This window comes from Neurospora crassa, linkage group IV (assembly GCF_000182925.2).
Source record: "Neurospora crassa OR74A linkage group IV, whole genome shotgun sequence".
NCBI classification, from domain to species: domain Eukaryota; kingdom Fungi; phylum Ascomycota; class Sordariomycetes; order Sordariales; family Sordariaceae; genus Neurospora; species Neurospora crassa.
Genome location: NC_026504.1, coordinates 3,613,501 through 3,632,503, shown reverse-complemented (window position 1 = coordinate 3,632,503; position 19,003 = coordinate 3,613,501). Strand labels below are relative to the sequence as shown.

Here is a 19,003-nt window from a genome sequence, read left to right as displayed (position 1 = left end):
TATGCCAAAGATTGGTTGCTTCGCCGTGCTGTTCCTGCCCGTTGCTTGCTGTCGTCGGGGGTGTCACAGTCTGAACAATCTCACTGTTTGTGGACGGCTGGACATGGCCGACGTGTTTACGCAAACAAAGCAAGAAGAATGACGCGACTTTACACGATATTTCAAACCTAAAGAATAAGTCCAGCTCCAGGGCATCACCGTCAGGGCCACATCGCCGCCCCTCAACGGCCCCATCCCAGCGCTGTGGTACATGCTGTAAGGTACCTTTTGACACTCCATATTCCATGCCAACTGCCCTGAACTCTGAAGCCTAAAGTGAGGTTCCTGAAAGAGGGGAGTCAGGACGACGGGAGACGTGTTGCTTTTCAGCTCGCGCCTGGGCTCATCTTCTTCACTTTCCCCGAATTTATCTCAGGCCAACTGGTACCTAGATATATGACAGTTTTTGGCTGACTAAGTATACTCTCTTCACAAAGTGGTCTGGCATATCCAACCTCACTGCGGGCTTCTCTCAGCCACCACCACCACCTTCACTTGATCACACCGTCAACAACACCTGACTGCTCTTCTTTATATGCATACAGCCTACTCGCCTGGCCATAGTTGAGCAACAAAGTCAGAGGCTTAGAGGTTGTCTTGATATTCTCAGGTCATCACCGCTGCAATGGAGCAAGGACAGGGAGTCCGGGGACCAGGTCTTGAGGATCGCTTGAGGACTATGATCCTCACCAACTCCAACGACCCAGAACCCCAAGTGGAAAACGCCCCCAACAGTTCATCCCCTCCACAACCGCGAAAGCGTCTCAACCAGGCCCAGCGTCGTCAAATGTCCGCTCAGCTGAATATCGCCATTGACCCTCGTGCTCAACCACCTGATCCTGTCCGACCACAACAGGCCTTGAGAGGGTTTGCGCCTCAACCAGGACCTCCGGCTGGACATCAACCTGCGCAGCGACTTGGGCACCAAGTTGGACATCAGGCTGGGCGTCAACCGGTACCGTATGGTAATGGAGGCCGTTATGGAAATCAAAGACCTCAGTCAGGACCACAACCAACAGCTTATCACCACCAGCAGACTGGCCCTAGAGCCCACCAGCCAAACCCGCCCCATACGGGCAACCAGATTCCGGTACAACACCAGGGACATGCCCAGCCCAGACATCACCCTTCACGCTCTTACCACGGCCCAGGCCCCCAGCATTTGGACCGTAACACCTGGCGACAGCCTCTCAATTCCGGTCCTAATCCCGGCTCGGCGCACCACACTCCTCAAGGGTCCTTCGATGGTCCAGTACCTAGAAATTCCAGAGGGGGTGCGCTTTGGAACCCCGGCAGGCAACCCCAGATCCGGCCGGAACAGCTCAAGGCACAGACCGACATGCTTGAGGGTCTATGCGCAACCATCATCGCGAATGCCCAGATCGAATACGACGACATCGTTAAGAACGAGACTTTTCGCCAAAAGATCGAGGCACTTGCCCAGGCCGTCATCACCCAGTATGAACAATCTCAGAACGGCTTCTACGACTTTCCTCCTCAGAGCGTCCAGCTCCGGTGCTTCGGCAGTCTTGCTTCTGGGTTTGCTACCAAGGCCGCTGACATGGATTTGGGTCTCTTGTCGCCTCTCTCACGCCTGCAGCCAGATGCGCCAGGCTCTCCAATCCCCCGGCTGATTGAAAAGGCGTTTCTCGAAGTTGGACTTGCCGCTCGCCTGCTTTCAAAGACCAGAGTGCCCATCATCAAAGTCTGCGAAAAGCCGCCAAAGAGCTTGTACGATGATCTGGTGGAGGAGCATCTGAAGAGGGAGAGGGACATGTCAGATAAGGGAGAAGGCGAAAAGATCAACGATCCAGAGCTTGATTTAGCCGAAGATGACGAGCACGAGGCTGATGAGCCGGCAGGCGGTCATGCATCTGCAGTGGATGAGAAGCAGCAGAAGCAGCAGAAAGGGCAGAAAGATGATATGCAAAATCAGCCAAAGAAAGAACGCCATGACGAAGAAGGCAACCAAGACGACAACGGCACAGAAAAGAAAGAGTTCAAACTCTACCAAGCCTTGAATCAAACCCTAAACTCCTATTACGGCACAACGAAAGGTTACTTGAGAAGTCTTGGCGGACGCGATTTAACCAACTCAACGATCAACCACTTTTCCCCAGCCGACTTCCAAAAGTTGAACCAAGTTTGCTTAGCATTCGTAGAGGGGCTCGAGGATCGCCAGCTGCGCGACCGTTTGTTCAGTTACAAGTCTCTGGATCGCTACGATCTTGAGTATCGACCCGACCAGCCCCGCACTCTGCAGGGCGTGTACACGCAAGTCGAGGGCGAGCAGATGGTGATGATGTGGGAGTCTCGTCAAATCACCGAAAAGGACGCGGACAAGGAAGCGCGAGGCCAGATATGCGTAAACAGGTGGAAGACCCTGCAAGACCATCCCAACTGTAGCGCCGATCCTCTCGGGTATGACAGGGACCTGAAGCGGGCGGCTGATCAACTGCGAGGGCTCCCTTCCATCCAGCTCATGCTCTTGTCGCAGGGGCAGTACGAGTCAACTGCGCAGTATTGCGCCAGGGCGAAGGAGTTGGTGGAAGAATTGGTTGGAAATGACACGGCTGATGAAAGGAGAGAGGCGATTACCCTCATCTCGCGCCGCTACATCGACGGCATCAAAGACGAGTCCATACGGGAGGCAGTCAAGGAATACGCGGAAAGTGTTGGATATTCCAATTTCCACGCGATTGGAAAGAGACACATGAGCTACCACCTCGCTCATGACCTGGAGCATTGTCTCGGGAGAAATCTATATCCTAAGGACACAGAAGACAAAATCAGCTCGTACATCGCTTTCCTCCGGGGACCTATAGTGAGGTCCTCGGTCGAGCCCTTCGAGTGCGGCTTCGAGACCCCTCTGTCCCCAGACCTCATCGAAACCATTTCCCAGATCCGCTCAATCGGCGACCCATCAACCATGGGCCCTAACCAACCCCGCGATCCCTACCGCGACCGCTTCGAGTTTCCCAAGTCCGGTGTAGGCATCCAGTGCGATATCAACTTCTCCGCCCACCTCGCCATGCACAATACTCATCTTCTCCGCTGCTACTCGTCCTGCGACCCGCGCGTCCGGCCCATGGTTCTCTTCGTCAAGCACTGGGCCAAGGTTCGCGGCATCAACTCCCCCTACCGCGGCACACTCAGCAGCTACGGCTACGTTCTGATGGTGCTACATTACCTGATCAATGTCGTCAAGCCCTTCGTCTGCCCAAACCTGCAACAGCTTGCCCCACCTCTTCCTCCTGACCTCACGCCAGAGCAGCTGAACGACGTAGCTTTTTGCAAAGGTAAGAACGTGCATTTCTGGCGCGATGATCAGGAGATCCAGCGTCTAGCGGCCATGGGCATGATCAACCAGAACCGGGACTCCATTGGCCATCTCCTCCGTGGGTTCTTCGAGTACTACGCCCAGAATGGCTCGTTGTCTACACTGCCCGGCAGAGGCTTCGATTGGGGCAGAGATGTCATCAGCCTTCGCACGCAGGGCGGAATTCTCAGTAAGCAAGAAAAGGGGTGGACAGGCGCTAAGACGGTGTTGGAGTCGACTCCGGGTGTGCCTTCTACCGTTGCCCCGTCGGCGCAGCAGCCACAACAACCACAACAACAACAACAACCAGCTGCTCCTCTTGCCGGTGGTGCTCCCCTTGGTATGGCACCTCCGCCAGGTCTCGCCCCTCCGCCAGGCTTTCCAGCACATTCCCCTCTCCCTGCTCCTGCCCCTCCCGCTCCTACGACCGAAGAACCCACCCCGACGGGCCCTTCTACCGAGCAAGTTCAACAACCGAAACCGGATGTGGAACTCAAAGAAGTCCGCTACCGTTACCTCTTTGCCATCGAAGACCCCTTCGAGCTCGACCACAACGTCGCCCGCACCGTCACGCACAGTGGCATCGTTGCTATTCGGGACGAGTTCAGGAGGGCTTGGAGAATCATCAGGAATGCCGGGAGGCTGCAGGTACAAGGACAGGGACTGCAGATTGGAGGTAGAGAGGTGCCAGTGCCTGAAGAGGAAAACCTATTGGAGGATGTGCTGGAGGCTGGAAAAAAGAAGCAGAGGGAAGAGTTTGATGAGTTGTTGGATGGGCTACATGGAAGGGTTTGGAGAGGAGAGGTTGTTGGGGAGGCTCGGAAGGAGGAGGGTTGTGGTGGTGGTGGTGGTGGTGGTGGTGATGCTTGATGGTGTATTTACAACGATGGACGGAGGGTGTGTTGTGAATGTTTGATTTATCCATATGTAGTGGTTCTTGTGGATAATTCAAAGCTTTGTTTGTCCTTGCTTGGTTGTTTGAAGTACAAGTTAAAGATGAAAAAGCGGTACAAGCTCAACAAAACCTCTGTGGTATGATAGAAATGGAGTTCGGACACAAAGAAGATGAGAGAGTGGGAAATTGAAAAGCATATCGGACTCGCAAAATGGCGTGTTCCTCCCGGTTTTTCTGCTTGTTTCGAAGTCATTCTTGCTTCAGTTTGCCGAAGAAGAGATGTGACAGTCCAGGACAAATGCCGAGAAGGAGAACCGGTAGCAGTGGACGGAGACTGATTGGGTAGTGATTGTTCTTGCCCTCAAAAAGAACTTGTTCGTCGTACCTTGAAGGTATCCCTGTCAAATTTTGTCAAGTCCATTCTTACCCATTCCACTTTTTGCCGTTTCTTTGAAGGGAGATATTGTTCACGTAATGGCAAGTGCCACCATTTAACCTGCTCTGACTGCCAACAGGAGTTCGGGCATCAAAGATCCTTCTGCTTTCCACATCATTATCAAATGTGACCCCGTTTAATCTTCTGCCATGATAGCGAGCTCCGTTCAGTTAGTCAAAAACTGCAGCGATATCTTGAGGTTGATGGATGTCCAAGATGTATCCGTTTCTCAACATTGTTGACATCAAGGTGCACCCGCACTCCACCCCACCACAGCGGTGAAGATGGACACTACACTACTGATCTTTGCACAGGTAAGTAGATTCTGGCGGAGTGGAAGGAGCGATGTGTCCATGATTGGACCTATCCTCAACTATCCTCTGTTGGGTGCTTAACTCGGAAGGCGAATGGTGCCTTGAACCCGAGATTATGGCTGGCTGGTGAGGATGGAGGGACTTGCAGTGGGTTCACTCTTTTTCCATCAGATCAGCTGGACCTACCTTGTGTCCATTCTGAGAGAGGGCTTGCAGGAAACTGCCGCCCATGAAATGAAGCGTTTCGGTGGCTACAAGTTCTCAAGCAGCTCAGGACGGTCGAATGCGCTCTCTTGGAGCCGCGGCGTGACGATCCCTCATTGTATGGACAATATGGTCAGTTTCCATGGTTTACTGACTACTCATATCTAGGACTAGTGAATCTGCGCGGTCTTGAGAAAGTTATCATCAAGTACGAACTTCAACCGGAAACCAGTGCGAGGTTCAGCCAAAATATCATTCACTTCAGTTTGAAGATTTCGAGGAGTGTATTGAGGCTCTCGTAACATCGCCCGAGGTATCTCTTCTTCTTCATCTGCATTCGACATTTGCTCTTGACCCCCCCCTGAAGGGACAACACCCAAGAAACTTCTTTCTCTTGCTAACAGCTGTCTAGAGTGTTGGGTCTGATATATCGCTACTATACTCATCACCTTCCAGCGCTGTGGGCATGGAGCGAGGGCTTTTCAGCGGCAAGTGTTTAGCAGGCTCTTGTTTACTGATAAACCAAGTAATCATACCTCTACCCTTGCTTTCCGAAATTTTTTTAAATTTTTTTCCTCTAAGCAGTGCCTTTTGTCCATTGATCCGTTTTTCATCTTCTTCTTTCTATTCACTGCTTTGCTTTATTCTTTCTCAATATCTTCGTCCTGAAAAAATCGTTCAATTCTGATGAGATGGTGTTTGGCTAGATCATGATAATGTCGAGGGGAAAGATCGCATACCCGCAGTTACGGACCCAACACTGGCACTTATCTGGGACTTATGGGATCAAGTAGGATATGACTGCTTGGAAAGGGAAAAGTGTCTAAGTGTTTGAAGCCTGCAAGATACTTCATCTGATAGTTGTTACTTTTGGTTTGCGTTTGAGGCTTCTTCTTTCCATCTCAATCCTTCATATATCGCATATATTTCTTTCTCGTACATCCTTCTTGCGGCCCATTCTTTCCCAATCTTCCAACCTCCAGGATTTGTCATTTTCACGACTGCATCAGGTTCTCCACTCCAACTAACACAGGAACCACTGACCATCATCACCAATATCTTCGTTTCCAACGGCATCATTCAGAGTCCAGATCATGGGCGCCGATCTACGCGAAGCTTGATACTTGGTAATGGACACAAACATGAAAGTGAGCTTTATTTTGACTGATATGCTAACAATCTGGCGCAGTTGATCGCCAAAAGTTCAATCGCCGATCGTTAACCTCTCAGATGTCCATCACCATGCCTTCCTCCCCCCAAACCTCCAAGCCTCTGCTGTTCCGTCTTCCGCTCGAGGTCAGGCTCATGATCTATCGCCACGCTTGGAAGGTTGATCCCAAGCCTCACACAAAAAGGGGCACTCGTCAACTGACGACTTCCTACCTGAAGCAACAGCTTACAGCAATTGGGAGGTTGGGCGCCATCTGCCAGCAAATGCGGACCGAAGCCTTTGATGAATATTTCCACCATGCTCAAGCTTTTCTACGGTGGGACTACGACGGTAGTGGTTCCAAAACGCGACATAATCATTCTTACAAAGAACTCATCTTAAGCTCTCCCACACTCCTGGCTCACCTGAGACATGTGAGCTTCCACTGGGCTGATAAAGAAGTCCACAAAGGGGAATATGTTTCACCCATGGAAGCATTATACTGGCTACAATGTCTTAAGCAGCTCAAAACGCTTGAACTCGTTATTCCAAGGGGATATGTGCGGGGCGATTACTTCGGCGACAGCTACAGACAGAAGCAGGTGCTATTGAGCTTGTCAAATTTACGCGGACTAGAGAAGGCGACCATAAAGTTTGAAGACTATCCCTACCACTTTGACAACCCAGAATATCTACTCTCCAGATTGAGCGAGCGCTGTCTGGTTCGAAAGTTCATGAAGGAATTTGAGAGTCTGGTGACACTGCCCAAGGTAATTCCCCCACCCCCCTCCTTTATGTATTTTCTTTTTCTTCTTTTTTTTTTCTTTCGGACGGATTCAGTTCATCATTCCCCCTTGATACTTTTCGAAGAGAACAGTTATTGCCATATACGAATTACCACAGAGTCTAACAGCTTCTTGAGGGTGCCGAACCTCCCTGCCAGGCCATCAAGGAACACTTGGGGTGTCTCAACCCTCGTTGGTTGTGGAACAGATCCGACAGAATCTAGTCATGGTATGATCCGTCATATCACTAAGGTAAATGTCCATTGTCCCTTTTCATGCTCGCTCCTAGACAGCCGCTGATATCTGGTTCTAGAACAGACCTTGGCGCACAGCTTCAGGGTACTTTTTCTAAATCAATCCAGGTCACGAGCCTTTTTGCCTAATGCCAACTTGGTTGCCCACCCGAAATTTTGGAATCTCGTTGTTTCCAAGAAATTATTTCTTTTTCAGGTCACGACAGGAGGATTAGATGATCTGTTCAACCCGACGTCTGTTGTTGGTGCATTTACAAACAAGCGGCGTCTTCGAGGAATTATGGGCTTTGCTTTAACGAATTTGCTGGTACGGTACCCATGTTTGGGACTCAGGGACAGGTATTGAACAAGATTCTGGTCGGGGGATATAAGACACGAAGAAAGCGAATTAAGCGCGGTAGATCACAGAATGATATATATACCAGCGAAACCCATCCTCCTTCCGATATACATTCTATATAATGTTGTGCCTCCTTCAGTTCTTCCTCCCTATATCGCGATCATCGCTCCTTTTCTCTCACCTCAATCGTTCCATGCATACCCACGAACTACAATCTTCCAAAACAACTCATCGCCAAGTCTTCATCCCACCAAAACACCAAGACTTTTCCCTTGCTACGCCTTTCAGCAAAATCAGGTAACAAGATCTATCGCGAAATGCAAAAAATCGATCCATCAAATCCCGCCTACAGGCACGGGGAGGAGTGAGATCTTCTACAAATTATTCCATGACACTCGTGGCTATACGTGATTCCACTTCGGAGGATCGGAGGGCTGTAACATTATCCGAGAATCCCGTCACTGGAAACACACGGCGGAATCAACGCTGAAAACAGGAAGTGGAAAATTCTTGCTGATATATCTGAGGGTCTAGTCACGTCCTGGCGCGCTAGAGCTTTTGGCTTCGGTTAGTATTCACACAGAAAAGCTGACACTAGAAACCCGAACCGCCGTCGTAGCGCATTGAGCAGCACCTTGGTGCTTTCTACTCTTGGTGGAGGACGCGGCCGAGATGTTGGAAGCCTGGTATTAGCTTTATTGAGGCCGGACCCGACCCTTCTTGCCGACTGACTATGGAAAATATTTGCATACCTACACCTGCTCAGGAGGTTGTCGATACCAGAAAAAAGGATCGGGTGTCGGGCTAGTTAATGAGTGGCTCGGATTCCTGGGAGGTGGAAGAGGAAGGAACTACACACACGTAGTACATACGGTAGGTAGTCACATCGATCTGATTGTACAAAAGGGAAGGATTGGATTTCCAGAGAAGAAAAAAAGAAAGGAAAGAAAGAAAAAAAAGTGGGAGAAGATAAGAGGACTCACCCGTGAGTCGAACGCGTTACAGCAGCAGCTTTGGAACGGGTCCCAATCCGGTCCAAATCCGTAACCGCTATACCACCCGACCCAGGGGCCCGGCTTGTCCAGTCCTCTTGGTGATGGAATTTGGCGCGGTAGAAGTAGTATATCTACCCTCTGACACTGTAGAGGAAGGAGAATGATTGGTTATGCTGAAGGGTACCTATCAGAGCATACGGCTCGGGACCGACGGAGTGTTGGTGGTGGGATGAAAGTTGGGATGGAAGGTTGAGGGGTCCGGGCGAGCAGTGTTGCTCTTTGGGGGTGTTCACATTCCACTTGGAACTGGAAGTCACGATGGCAACGCACTTTCTTGATTGGTGAAAGAAGGCAAGAGGGGGCGTCATCCTTAGGAGGAGTTTTGAAAGGGACTGCTAAAGCTCTTTTTTTGTACAAGAGCTAGTCGCTTTCTTAGAATTTCTGATTCGCCCATCATCATGTCCTATGCTCGTTGATTTTGACAAAATCCAGTTCATGGCTGCAACATAGGGACCTAATGCATCAGAAGGACATTCAGGGTTCGGTGGTTTTGAGATCAAGGAAATTTGGGAAAGGAATGATACAGAAAACCAGAGGTTCCAGCACATTGTGCAACAGTCTACAGCTAGTTCGTGGAGGTCCATGAATACCAGGCCTTGGTGCCCATCCCAGTACTTGAGCTGGGTCAGGCCCGAGTTTCCGGATCTCCCTCTCCTTCCGATCACCAATATTTGCTACACGTGCACACGCATCATCTTTTCGGCGCCCTGTTTCCAGTGCTTTTTTAGGATGAAGTGTATTTCAGATGTATCAGGAATCTCTTTGAGCGAAGTTGAATGTTCTGCGCAAGATGTTTGTTTCGATGGTTTTTGCATAGGTTGCTTCCCTAATGGCTGACCTGAACTGAGGAAAAGAAGTTGAAGAACAAAACTTAAATCCAAAAAGGGAAAAAAAAAGAAAAAAGAAAAAAAAGAAAAAGAAAAAAAAACAGGAGGTTAGATGGATAAGAAAAGTACGGGACTGTGTACCCACGACCTTGTAAAGGTCTCAAAGCCAAGCCAAGACCACGAACATGAACCTGAAAGGAACCTGGACCTGAACCATATCCGTGAAAAAAAACCATTTGTGGATGGAAGCTGCAGGTGAATGAGATTTACAGCTCGCTCTTCGTGTACATAAAAGACTTCGCTTCTTCTTCTTCCATTTCCTCGGATCAGCGTCCAAGGCCAAAGGTGTAAGCGACGTGGGGTTTGACCAGAGGTACGGGTTCATCAGTATTTAAGAAGAAGCCGACGTACTGACGCTCTGATTCAGTTGATTCTTGCCCCCTGACACCCCAAATCACTGCGACAGCTCTCTTGTATCATGTCTTCTTCTGACAAGGCCTGGAAGATCTCTCTTAAGGCGGCTGGAGATGGTAACAAACCCGCATCCAAGCTTCTGTTCTTACGGTTTCCGCCCGAGATCAGATTCATCATCTACCGCATGGCATGGAGCGTCGACCCAGAGCTATACAGGATCAAGAAGAGCGGTCAGTTGCGAATTGCTTATTTGAAGAAGCAGCTCTCTTTTGTGGTAAAATTGGGTGCCGTGTCTCACCAGATGAGGGTTGAAGCCTATTCCGAGTTCTTTCACCGCACCCAAGCGTATTTCCGCTGGAACACGCAGATGCAGGGCTACTCATTGCACAATGTCCAGGTCATGGCCAAGATGCAGAGTAGCTTTCTGCTTAAGTACCATTTGCAGCATGTTAGCCTATACTGGCCCGAGAATTATGAGCATCGACTTACGACCCTGAGATGGTTGGAAGGACTCAAGCAGCTCAAGACGTTGAAAATTATCCTCCCCAATGGGCCTGACTTGGAGAACAGGAAGGGCGCGCATTACTCTGTCAATGCTATGCGCCGTCTGGCTGTCAGTTTGGCTCGACGCAATGCCAACTTAGAAAAGCCCTTCGTCACTTTCGTGGCCGACAGGCTAGAGCTCGTGAATCTCTGGAACAGTGTCGACTGGTTCCGCGCGTTGGTGGACGGCCTTGCGAAGCCTGTACGTTCAAAGTCCCTCTTTCTCTCAACCTTTAAGAACACGTTTTTCTTCTTCTAGGGCAAACCATCTCTCTCCGCACTTCATCTGCGTTGCATGGTTGCGACAAAGACCTCTCACCAGAATAATGGTCGATGCTAACAACAAGTCAACAACAACAACAAAACAGGACGCAGAGCCACCTCACCAAATCATTGAACAGCATCTTGGCTGCCTCAATCCCCTGTGGGCCGAATCACTAGCATACAGGATCTAGACGGGACATCACGTTGCTAGGGATCACTAACCTATTTTATGGCATGTTCTCGACCAAGGGTAATCTCTCTGGGTCATGCCATACTACCTCTACTACACAATCCATCGACCCTAGATTGATCATTTCTGAGACCGACGTGTGCTTCTATGCCAGGCCACATGTCTGAGTATTGGAAGCTCTTGCGGGGGGGTTATGGAGGAATGGGAGGCATGCGCCTGTGCGGAGTGAGGTAAATGCACTCCAAAAAGCGGCACACTCAGCGATGGAAAGGTCTCGAAAATTGGGAGAATGGATTGCGCCACAAAAGTTCAAAATGCGGCCGATGTGTGCGCGAGGATTTGGTTCTTGAGAAAATCATAGGGAAGGAGTGTCTTGGGAGTGGCTGCAAACTGAATCTGGTTTAGTGCGGGACATTACCCTAGTACCTCCGTCATGACGCCTTTCGGATTCCTAGCAATCCCTCTCCGTCTAACTCTCGTTCAACACCCACCGATTTGAACTAGACATCATCACCAAATTCAACTAATCATTGTGCCCAAATTCGCACAGCGTTTCCACGCATCACCGGTGATGGCCAGTCACTGCTCTTGAAAGACGGTCGCAGACAAAGAACTGGCAGTCTAAACAATACACACTACAGAGTCTGCGCGTGTTTTTCTTCCAATCTTTGTTTTCTTGCTTCCTCAACTGATATCTCTCAGAGCCTGAATGCTCTTTTTCAGGCCTTGTTGGTCGTGCCTTGCCTTGCAGGTGACGCCCATGCACTCACCGCCCTAGACGTGTAGGCTTGCCTTCCCGAGAACTCTCGCGGTTTCGAGTGTGACTCTTCGCTTTGCCCAGATTTCCATCTGTTTCTCGTCTTCCATTAATGCTGCTGATCAAGTACTGACGCAAGCCTACGTAGATGTTCCGTCGTCGTCCTTCTTCCGGCTTCATCAGTTACCTACCCTCCATCCTCTCAAGTCGTTCGAGACCGGGGCAGTACAGTTTCGTTGGTATTGTTCCTTTCAAGAGAGCAGCGCCTCTCTCTACATTCGATACCTCCGATCGCATCGCTTTCTTACCGGCAAAATCTCGACAAGGCCCAGACACCATGTCTACCTCTGAACAGGCCTCGAAGGCCTCAACAACCCCCTCCGCATCAAGTCACGCTCGCGTAACTCTGGATTCAGCCAAGAACGCAACCAAAGGAATTCTAGCACAACCATCATCTCCTTTCCTGCGTTTGCCGATGGAGACTAAGCTCGCGATTCATCAGTATCCCTAAACAGTCGACCTTAAAGCAGACACGTATCAATGGCGGCGGGTTGATCGTCGGTAGGCTGATGAGTGCGAGTCGGTTCTACTACACAAAGATCTGGAAGACCAGCTCAAAGCGCTACACACGTTGGCTTCCACCTGCAAGGAATCCTGGAGGGACACCTACTAGGTGTTATCGTCATTCGCAGTCAGTCCCATATCCAGTTTTGGCATGAGCCTCACTGAAGAGGGCAAGACCCAGAGACCATATTCCAGATCCGTCGCTTGAAAACTTCCAGCTGTAGGTTCTTCTTGGAAACAACCTTCAACTTGTTTTGATGCGTTAGAAACCGATCTTCAAGCTCGAGTTTATCAAATGGCTTGCGATCCTCGAACAGCTACAGTCGCTGGAGATCTGTTCTCCCTAGAGCCCTACCAAACATGGAATGGGATCCATTGCACTAGAATCATCTGAGGCTGCCAATTTGCTATTGTCATCACCAGCGACAAGACGCCATTTTGTCTCTCCCACGGATTCAAAAGCTTGCCCTCAGTGCAGAGACACGACGATACCTATAGTTAGTTGAGACGACTTTCAAGACTTTATACAAGTTGTATCTTAGAAGCTCGGGCTTACGTCTGCGATACGTCGTCCTCTCCTTTTCTTGCCCGGCGCAATTTTCTCGGTTGGGTCGTTAACCTCGAACCTGTCGACTGTTATAGAGGAAGAGGGACAGAAGACGCACAAGATCGATTACATTAACTGCTTGATCCCTGATTCAAGTGTACCAGAAATAGTTGTAAGGTTCGACGTTGACAACATAGAAATCTCCCCGAAATTCTCGCCATAAATAGGTAGTCCACCCATCATCTTACCCCTTTCCCTGTGCCTCAGTTGATGCTCCAGACCTTCGTGTGACAAGTTCAAAAATGTCCTTCTTCGGTTGACCCGGGCTCATTCTCTATAGTTCAAAGTACATCAATGGCTTACACAAGTGTGCGCGTGTTAGCGCAGCAACTGACACTCAAGGGGTTGAGTACAGGAAACGGAAGAGCGAAACAGCGGGAGCAGAGGAGACACTCGAATATAACTTCACCTTCAACTACTAGTTGATTAGCTCGGTCCCCTAAAATGTTACACCTAGTGTCATCTTCCTAATCTATCTTTACCTAACATTGTGACGATACTACAACCCTGCTGTTGCTATTCTCTTCATGTGTCAGGGCAGATATTCCCTAATTAGCCAGTCATTGTATGTTCACTCACTTAGTCTCCATCCATTCCCTGCCCTCTTTCAACTTTCCATGTTATCGCACGATCCTCGGTAGTAATTCTTCCTATTTTATTACAGGCAAGTTCTCGTAGCGACGAGTTGATTGGGTTGGCGCTTGGTTGGGACAAACAAAGGACGACCCCCTGACTTGGCTTTCCGGCGCCACCAAGGGGTAGCACATGGCTTTGTCAGCAACATTCCAGTTGTCTTTTGTGCCAAAGCTGCTTGGAGTTATTAAATGATTGTGCTGCGCTACTGGTGCTGGTGGTTGGACACTTGGTTCTTCTTGATTATGGGAAAATATTCGTGGTCGGATTCTTGGTTGCTACGAAAAAGAAATCAACGTTCCTTTTACCCAAATCACCCTAAGAATCAGTTTCAATCGTGTAGCCATTTCCAAACGTGCTTTGCCTGCCGTAATTCCTTTCCAGCTTTTATATGCTAAAACCTATGTTCTCTGTACAACTTCCGGCTGCCACATGGGGCTCAAAAAGGGGGAGGGGTGGTTCTGTGGCTAAATATTCTAGCAGATTGGATGAACTTGATGAAGTGAACTGGGTAGAAGTACCTGCATGTGGTTGTATCTCCTCCCTCCCCCCCTCCTACGAACGAACCTCGAGTGAAGGGCATTTCATTATCTAATAGCCCCAATCTTCCAAACATCCCGCCTTCAGTTTGTGGAGAGATACTGTCCGCCTTTTCCCAGGTTAAATTTTTTAAGAACCCTTCACCTGCTTTGAGGCTCTGCGGGCTACACAAATCCTGGTCCATTTATTGCCACCCAATGTTCTCTTTGCTTTCAAATAAATACTTGATATTCTATACTACCATATCTTCTTCCCTTTTTAAGAAGACTTACCATCGGCCATCAGACAACATTTGGAAGACTCGTGTGGCTGCACCTCTGGACTTGACGCACCAAGTGCCTTGCATACGACATCTTCCAATCAATCATGTCTTTCTCCAATGATTATTATGGAGAATGGAACGCCCTTCCTAGTCTAGCCTTAGGTAACGGCTATGGCGGCGGCTATGGCGACGGCTATGGCTACGGCTATGGCAACGGCGACGGAGACGGCGGATGGAACTTCGCCGGCAATCCGGGCCTGGACGACCACTTCAAGTGGGACGACTGGGTCACTGGCAACTTGAGCGGTTACAACTCGATTCTAGACGACTCGGTTATCGACAACCCGATTCCCAGCAACGGCCTCAACACAGCCATAGACACCTCGGTCACAGGTGAGAGGGAGTCTCTCATCGATATCTTCACCGACCCGGTTATAGGCAACTTGATTCCCGAATTCCTCCTCGACCCAGCCATAGGCACCTCGGCCACAGGAAACTGGATTCCTGCCAACTCAGTCACCAACAACTCTGCTAGAGTCATCTGGACCTCAGGTAATTCGGCCACAGGCAAAGCTATCGCAGGTAACCCCTTCACTAACCACTGAGTCATAGACAACTTGGCCACAAGCAACTCAGCTAGAGGCAGCCAGATCGTACGCAATCCGGTTGGAGCTAGTCCTATCGTAGGCACTCCGGTTGCGGGCAACTCCATCACGGGCAACTGGGCCTTCGGCAACCCTGTTAACGGCAATCAGGCTACGGCCAACCAGTCCCATGTCGTGGCTAATCCTGTCGTAGGCCCCTCCGTCACGGGTAGAAACCCGGCCACAGCCAATGCTCAACAAGTGCCTCTTATGGCCGCTGGGAAGCAGGCCATTGTTCAAGGCCAGAGTGCTATTGTTGCCGCTGATGCTCAGGCTTTTGCTCAAATTCAGCCCCAGGCTGCTGCTCAAGCTCAAGGTCAAGCTACCGCTCGGCAGCAGACTCCATCTGCTCTTATGGCCGCTCAGCGGAAGCGTAATGCTACCGCTCATTCCCAGGCTATGACCGCTCGGCTGACGCAGATGGCCATTGCTGCCGCTCGGGCTCGGGGTGCCGCTCAGCTTGCTTCCGGCCCGGTTCCTGCTGCCCCAACCACAGTCCCAATCCCCTCACCCCCATTCCAACCCCAAGGAATCTTCCCCTTCATGAAGCTCCCCGAGGAGCTCAAACTGATCATCTACCGCTTCGTCTGGCACGCCACCCCCGACACCTCGCCCTCCGACCAAGCTTCCTACCAGCATCGCCTCGAATTCTACTCCAACCCCCGCCACCTGCGCGCCCAGCTCCGCGGTCTGTTCAAGCTCGGCGCCATTTCTTCGGCCATCCGCAACGTCGCCTACGCCGAGTACTTCCGCCGCACGCAGCTGTACCTGCGGTATGACTCCCAGTTCCGCTGGAACTACTCCGACAGCTGGCACGGCAGCGACAAGCTGACGGAGACGATGAGTCTGCTCTGGCAGGACGCGACCTTGTCGCCGCTGCTGACCGAGTACGTGGAGCACGTGGCGTGGCACCTCGGTCCTGTGTACCATCGCGAGAACTGCGACATGCAGCGGGACGCGCTGGACTGGTTGAAGAAGTGCAAGAATGTCAAGACGCTGGAGATCGTGGTGGCGATGCGGAGCGCCCATGTCCGGCCCAAGGATGTCAAGATTCTCATCCAGCGTAAGGGTCGGTTTGCTAGTGGCAAGCTGCCGTATTCGACCTTCAAGTACTTTCGCTTCTTCTCGTGGTCCATCAATCGGCTGGACGTGCTGCGGAAGAAGGGAAGTCTGGAGAAGGTGGTGATCAGCGTTGAGCCGTTTGTGAATGAGAGCACAAGGGTTGCGGGCACGATTGACTTGGAGGCGCTGCTGGAGAGGTCGGATTGGTTCCAGAAGTTCAAGAGGGACACGGTGAAGTGCCTTCTTGCTCCTAAGAAGCAAAAGATTGGTGCCAAGTCTGAGGTAAGTTCTTTGTTGTTTCCTTTCTTGGGGGAGATTGTCGACATTACTAACGCATCATCGTGGTTTCATAACAGAAGAAGACAGAAGAGCGCTCTTTCTACAAGATCGAACAGCACCTCGGTCACCTCAACCCGTGTTGGCATCGTTCTGACCGGATCTAACTTACCTGTCGTTTCCATCCCCCATCCCCTACCAAACCCTTATTCTGTGGCTACCTTTGGGCCTCTAGCTGAATAAGGTGCCCTGTCCAAGGCAATAGAGGTAGGGAGAGAGGTCATCGTCCTCGATGATATCTGGAAACACTCAATGGTTCCAAAAGTTCGATGAGGATGTGGAAGGCTTTGCCGCTCGGCCTAACATTGGGAAAGCATTAATTATAATGCTCAATCTCCAGCACGAAACAGTTTAACAACAATTATTACTTGGACTTTCCGGCCAAGGGAGTAGTCGCTAGCAGGTTATTAAGGTACTTGTACCACATTTTACCTGGACACGACGCCCTAGCCAATGAAAGGTTTAACGGTCAGCTTGAAATGGGAACCGTCCACTTTGATGAGATGAAGGAAGTCGAACAACAAATTCATCACATACATGTAGCTAGGACCCAATCAACAGAACCAAAGAGAACGTTCAAATCATATGGCTCGCTACGCCTTGCGCTTTTGGTGACATCGTGATGATATGTGCGGGGAGAAGGAATGTTGATTGCATAAGCAGATATCACAACAAGGACAGGTGCCGCTTCGCTTGGTGCAAGAAGAAAGCTCATTGTTCAGCGAATAAAGGAAGAACCTGGTAAGCCGAGATAACAAACATGTGGCGGACATGCAAGGCGACAAAGAGCATTGCAGCCACTGAAAATCTGAGCATTATTCCGCTATTGAATGGCCACCGGCAGGTATACACCATAGCTGCTCTCTCCTTCAGTTCTTCGCGGCCTTGACAGCCTCAACTTCCTCATCGAGTGGCAGGATATCCGGCACCGGGCCCAGCGGCGTGATGCCCTTGGGATTGATCTGAGGGTGCGAGCAAGTGTAGTGCTTTTTGATGTGCAAGAAGTTGGTCGTCTCGCGGAAGGCAGGGACATTCCAGTAGAGATGGCGCATCCACCTGTGGATGGCTGGATATCCAGACCGGATGTCACGCAAGTTGCACTTGAAATGCTGAACGTAGACGGGGTCGAAGCGGATAATCGTCGGGAACCTGTTCTCATGGTCAGCATCACTGTCTTCCCACTCAGCTCCCAGGAGGCAGGCAGGTAGAACAACTCACAATCTCACATCCACCTCGGTCAATCTATCCCCAAACCAAAACTCCCCCTTGCCCTTCTTCTGCACCTCCTTCAGATGCTTCTCGACCTTATCCAACCCCTCAAACAACTTGATGACATTCCGCTCATACGCCTCCTGCGTCGTCGCGAACCCGCTCTTGTACACCCCGTTGTTGATATCATGGTAAACCCACTCATTCACCTCATCAATCTCGGCCCTCAAATCCTCGGGATACAGATCCAACTCTCGGGCCTTGGCATCCTCCACGATCTCATTGAACTCGCTCCCCAACATCCTCACAATCTCACTGCTCTCATTATTCACGATGCGCCCCTCCTTCTTGTCGAACAGCACCGGCACCGTGAACCGCGCGTTGTATTCTGGTTCCACCCCGAAATACACCTCCCGCATGTACTGCTTCCCACCGACCGGGTCAGGCACCACTTGGTCCCCAGCCGCATCCCCGCCCTCCTTGCCTTCTTCAGCGAGGGGGAACCGCCACCCCAATGGGCCCATGTGCCAGTGCACAGAACTAAAGGAAATGATGTCCTCTAGCCCCTTGAGTTTGCGCACGATCAGGGCGCGCGTGGCCCACGGACAGGCGTAGCTGACGTAGAGGTGGTAGCGGCCCTTTTCGGGGGGGAAGGGGGAAGAAGGGTCAGAGCGCGAGATGAAGGAGCGGAAGGAGGAGACTTGGCGCTTGAATTCGCCGGTCTTGTCGTTGGGGTCTACCCAGTTGGTGATTGTGTCGGAGGAGGCCATTGTGGGTGTAGTGGTGTTAAGGGCTCTTTTGGTGATGGTTGGTAAGTTGTTTGGTGTAGTTGCGTGGGGCAACGGGAACGGTTGCAATAGAGTTGAGATGTTCCGGGTTGACGTTCGGACGACGACGGTTGAGACAAGAGATGAACTCTTAATGCTGCGGGGTAGAAGCAAAGTTGGAGATCTCACTGCAGCGAGGTTGAGACGAAAGCGAAGGCTCATGAGGGATTCACAGGTGTGACGATTGTGTTGATGCTAACTGCGCGATCATGTACAAAAGGTTGTTTCCGGTATTTATGCCGAACTGCATTTACAGGCCCAAAACGTTATTCGCGAAACATCCACCATGACGCTGACAAACAAGACGCATCATGTTAGTCGCAGATTACTGAGCAGACCGGAGTCCGATACGACTGGAGTCGTCGATGACCTCACTGCACCCCATTGGCTGGTCTTGGCTTTTTGGGCCAATCGTGGCTGGTGTCTTCATTTCGATCTGATGTGGCTGGTGACAATGCATGGCGGTCGGTGCAGGCCATGGGTCAAGACACTCGTCACGGTCATGTGACTTTGCGTAGGTAGCCAGGGATAGA

At 50.7% G+C, this 19,003-nt stretch overlaps 5 protein-coding genes and 1 non-coding gene across 7 annotated transcripts; 5 read left to right on the top strand and 1 right to left on the bottom strand.

Annotated features, from left to right (window-relative positions):
* The first annotated feature begins 36 nt into the window (after positions 1-36).
* Positions 37-4,553, top strand: NCU04364. 2 transcript variants are annotated; one of them, XM_011395784.1, is made up of 2 exons: positions 37-255; positions 477-4,553. In XM_011395784.1, exon 2 carries the CDS (start codon positions 665-667, stop codon positions 4,226-4,228), a length of 3,564 nt encoding a protein of 1,187 aa, XP_011394086.1. In that variant the 5' UTR covers positions 37-255; positions 477-664; the 3' UTR covers positions 4,229-4,553. The 2 variants fall into 2 exon arrangements, with proteins under 2 accessions (XP_011394086.1, XP_011394085.1); XM_011395783.1 differs by having other exon boundaries at positions 37-260.
* Positions 4,554-6,449: 1,896 nt separating this feature from the next.
* Positions 6,450-7,366, top strand: NCU04365 (hypothetical protein; the record flags this gene model as incomplete). Its single annotated transcript, XM_951045.1, has 2 exons — positions 6,450-7,127; positions 7,271-7,366. 2 exons carry the CDS (start codon positions 6,450-6,452, stop codon positions 7,364-7,366), a joined length of 774 nt encoding a protein of 257 aa, XP_956138.1.
* Positions 7,367-10,096: 2,730 nt separating this feature from the next.
* On the top strand, positions 10,097-11,030 carry NCU04366 (hypothetical protein; the record flags this gene model as incomplete). The annotated part of the gene is made up of 2 exons (XM_951046.1): positions 10,097-10,777; positions 10,944-11,030. The coding sequence occupies 2 exons, from the start codon at positions 10,097-10,099 to the stop codon at positions 11,028-11,030; spliced, it is 768 nt and encodes a 255-aa protein (XP_956139.1).
* A 1,117-nt stretch (positions 11,031-12,147) lies between these two features.
* NCU14098 lies at positions 12,148-14,154 on the top strand. The gene has a single exon (XR_897891.1). It is a non-coding gene; the product is annotated as a ncrg24 (non-coding RNA).
* Positions 14,155-14,496: 342 nt separating this feature from the next.
* NCU04367 (hypothetical protein) lies at positions 14,497-16,541 on the top strand (the record flags this gene model as incomplete). Its single annotated transcript, XM_951047.2, has 3 exons — positions 14,497-14,944; positions 15,005-16,380; positions 16,455-16,541. 3 exons carry the CDS (start codon positions 14,497-14,499, stop codon positions 16,539-16,541), a joined length of 1,911 nt encoding a protein of 636 aa, XP_956140.2.
* Positions 16,542-16,713: 172 nt separating this feature from the next.
* On the bottom strand, positions 16,714-18,813 carry NCU04368 (glutathione S-transferase Gst3). Its single transcript, XM_951048.3, has 3 exons — positions 17,653-18,813; positions 16,972-17,583; positions 16,714-16,880 (listed from the first exon to the last, which is right to left on the bottom strand). Exons 1-2 carry the CDS (start codon positions 18,630-18,632, stop codon positions 17,304-17,306), a joined length of 1,260 nt encoding a protein of 419 aa, XP_956141.2. The 5' UTR covers positions 18,633-18,813; the 3' UTR covers positions 16,714-16,880; positions 16,972-17,303.
* Between the last annotated feature and the right edge of the window lie 190 nt (positions 18,814-19,003).

Coding starts and splice junctions, on each gene's coding strand:
- NCU04364 (XM_011395784.1), top strand. CDS start 665: ATGGAGCAAGGACAGGGAGTCCGGGGACCAGGTCTTGAGGATCGCTTG.
- NCU04368 (XM_951048.3), bottom strand. CDS start 18,632: ATGAGCCTTCGCTTTCGTCTCAACCTCGCTGCAGTGAGATCTCCAACT. Junction 17,584..17,652: donor ACCGAGGTGGATGTGAGATT/GTGAGTTGTTCT, acceptor CCATGAGAACAG/GTTCCCGACGATTATCCGCT.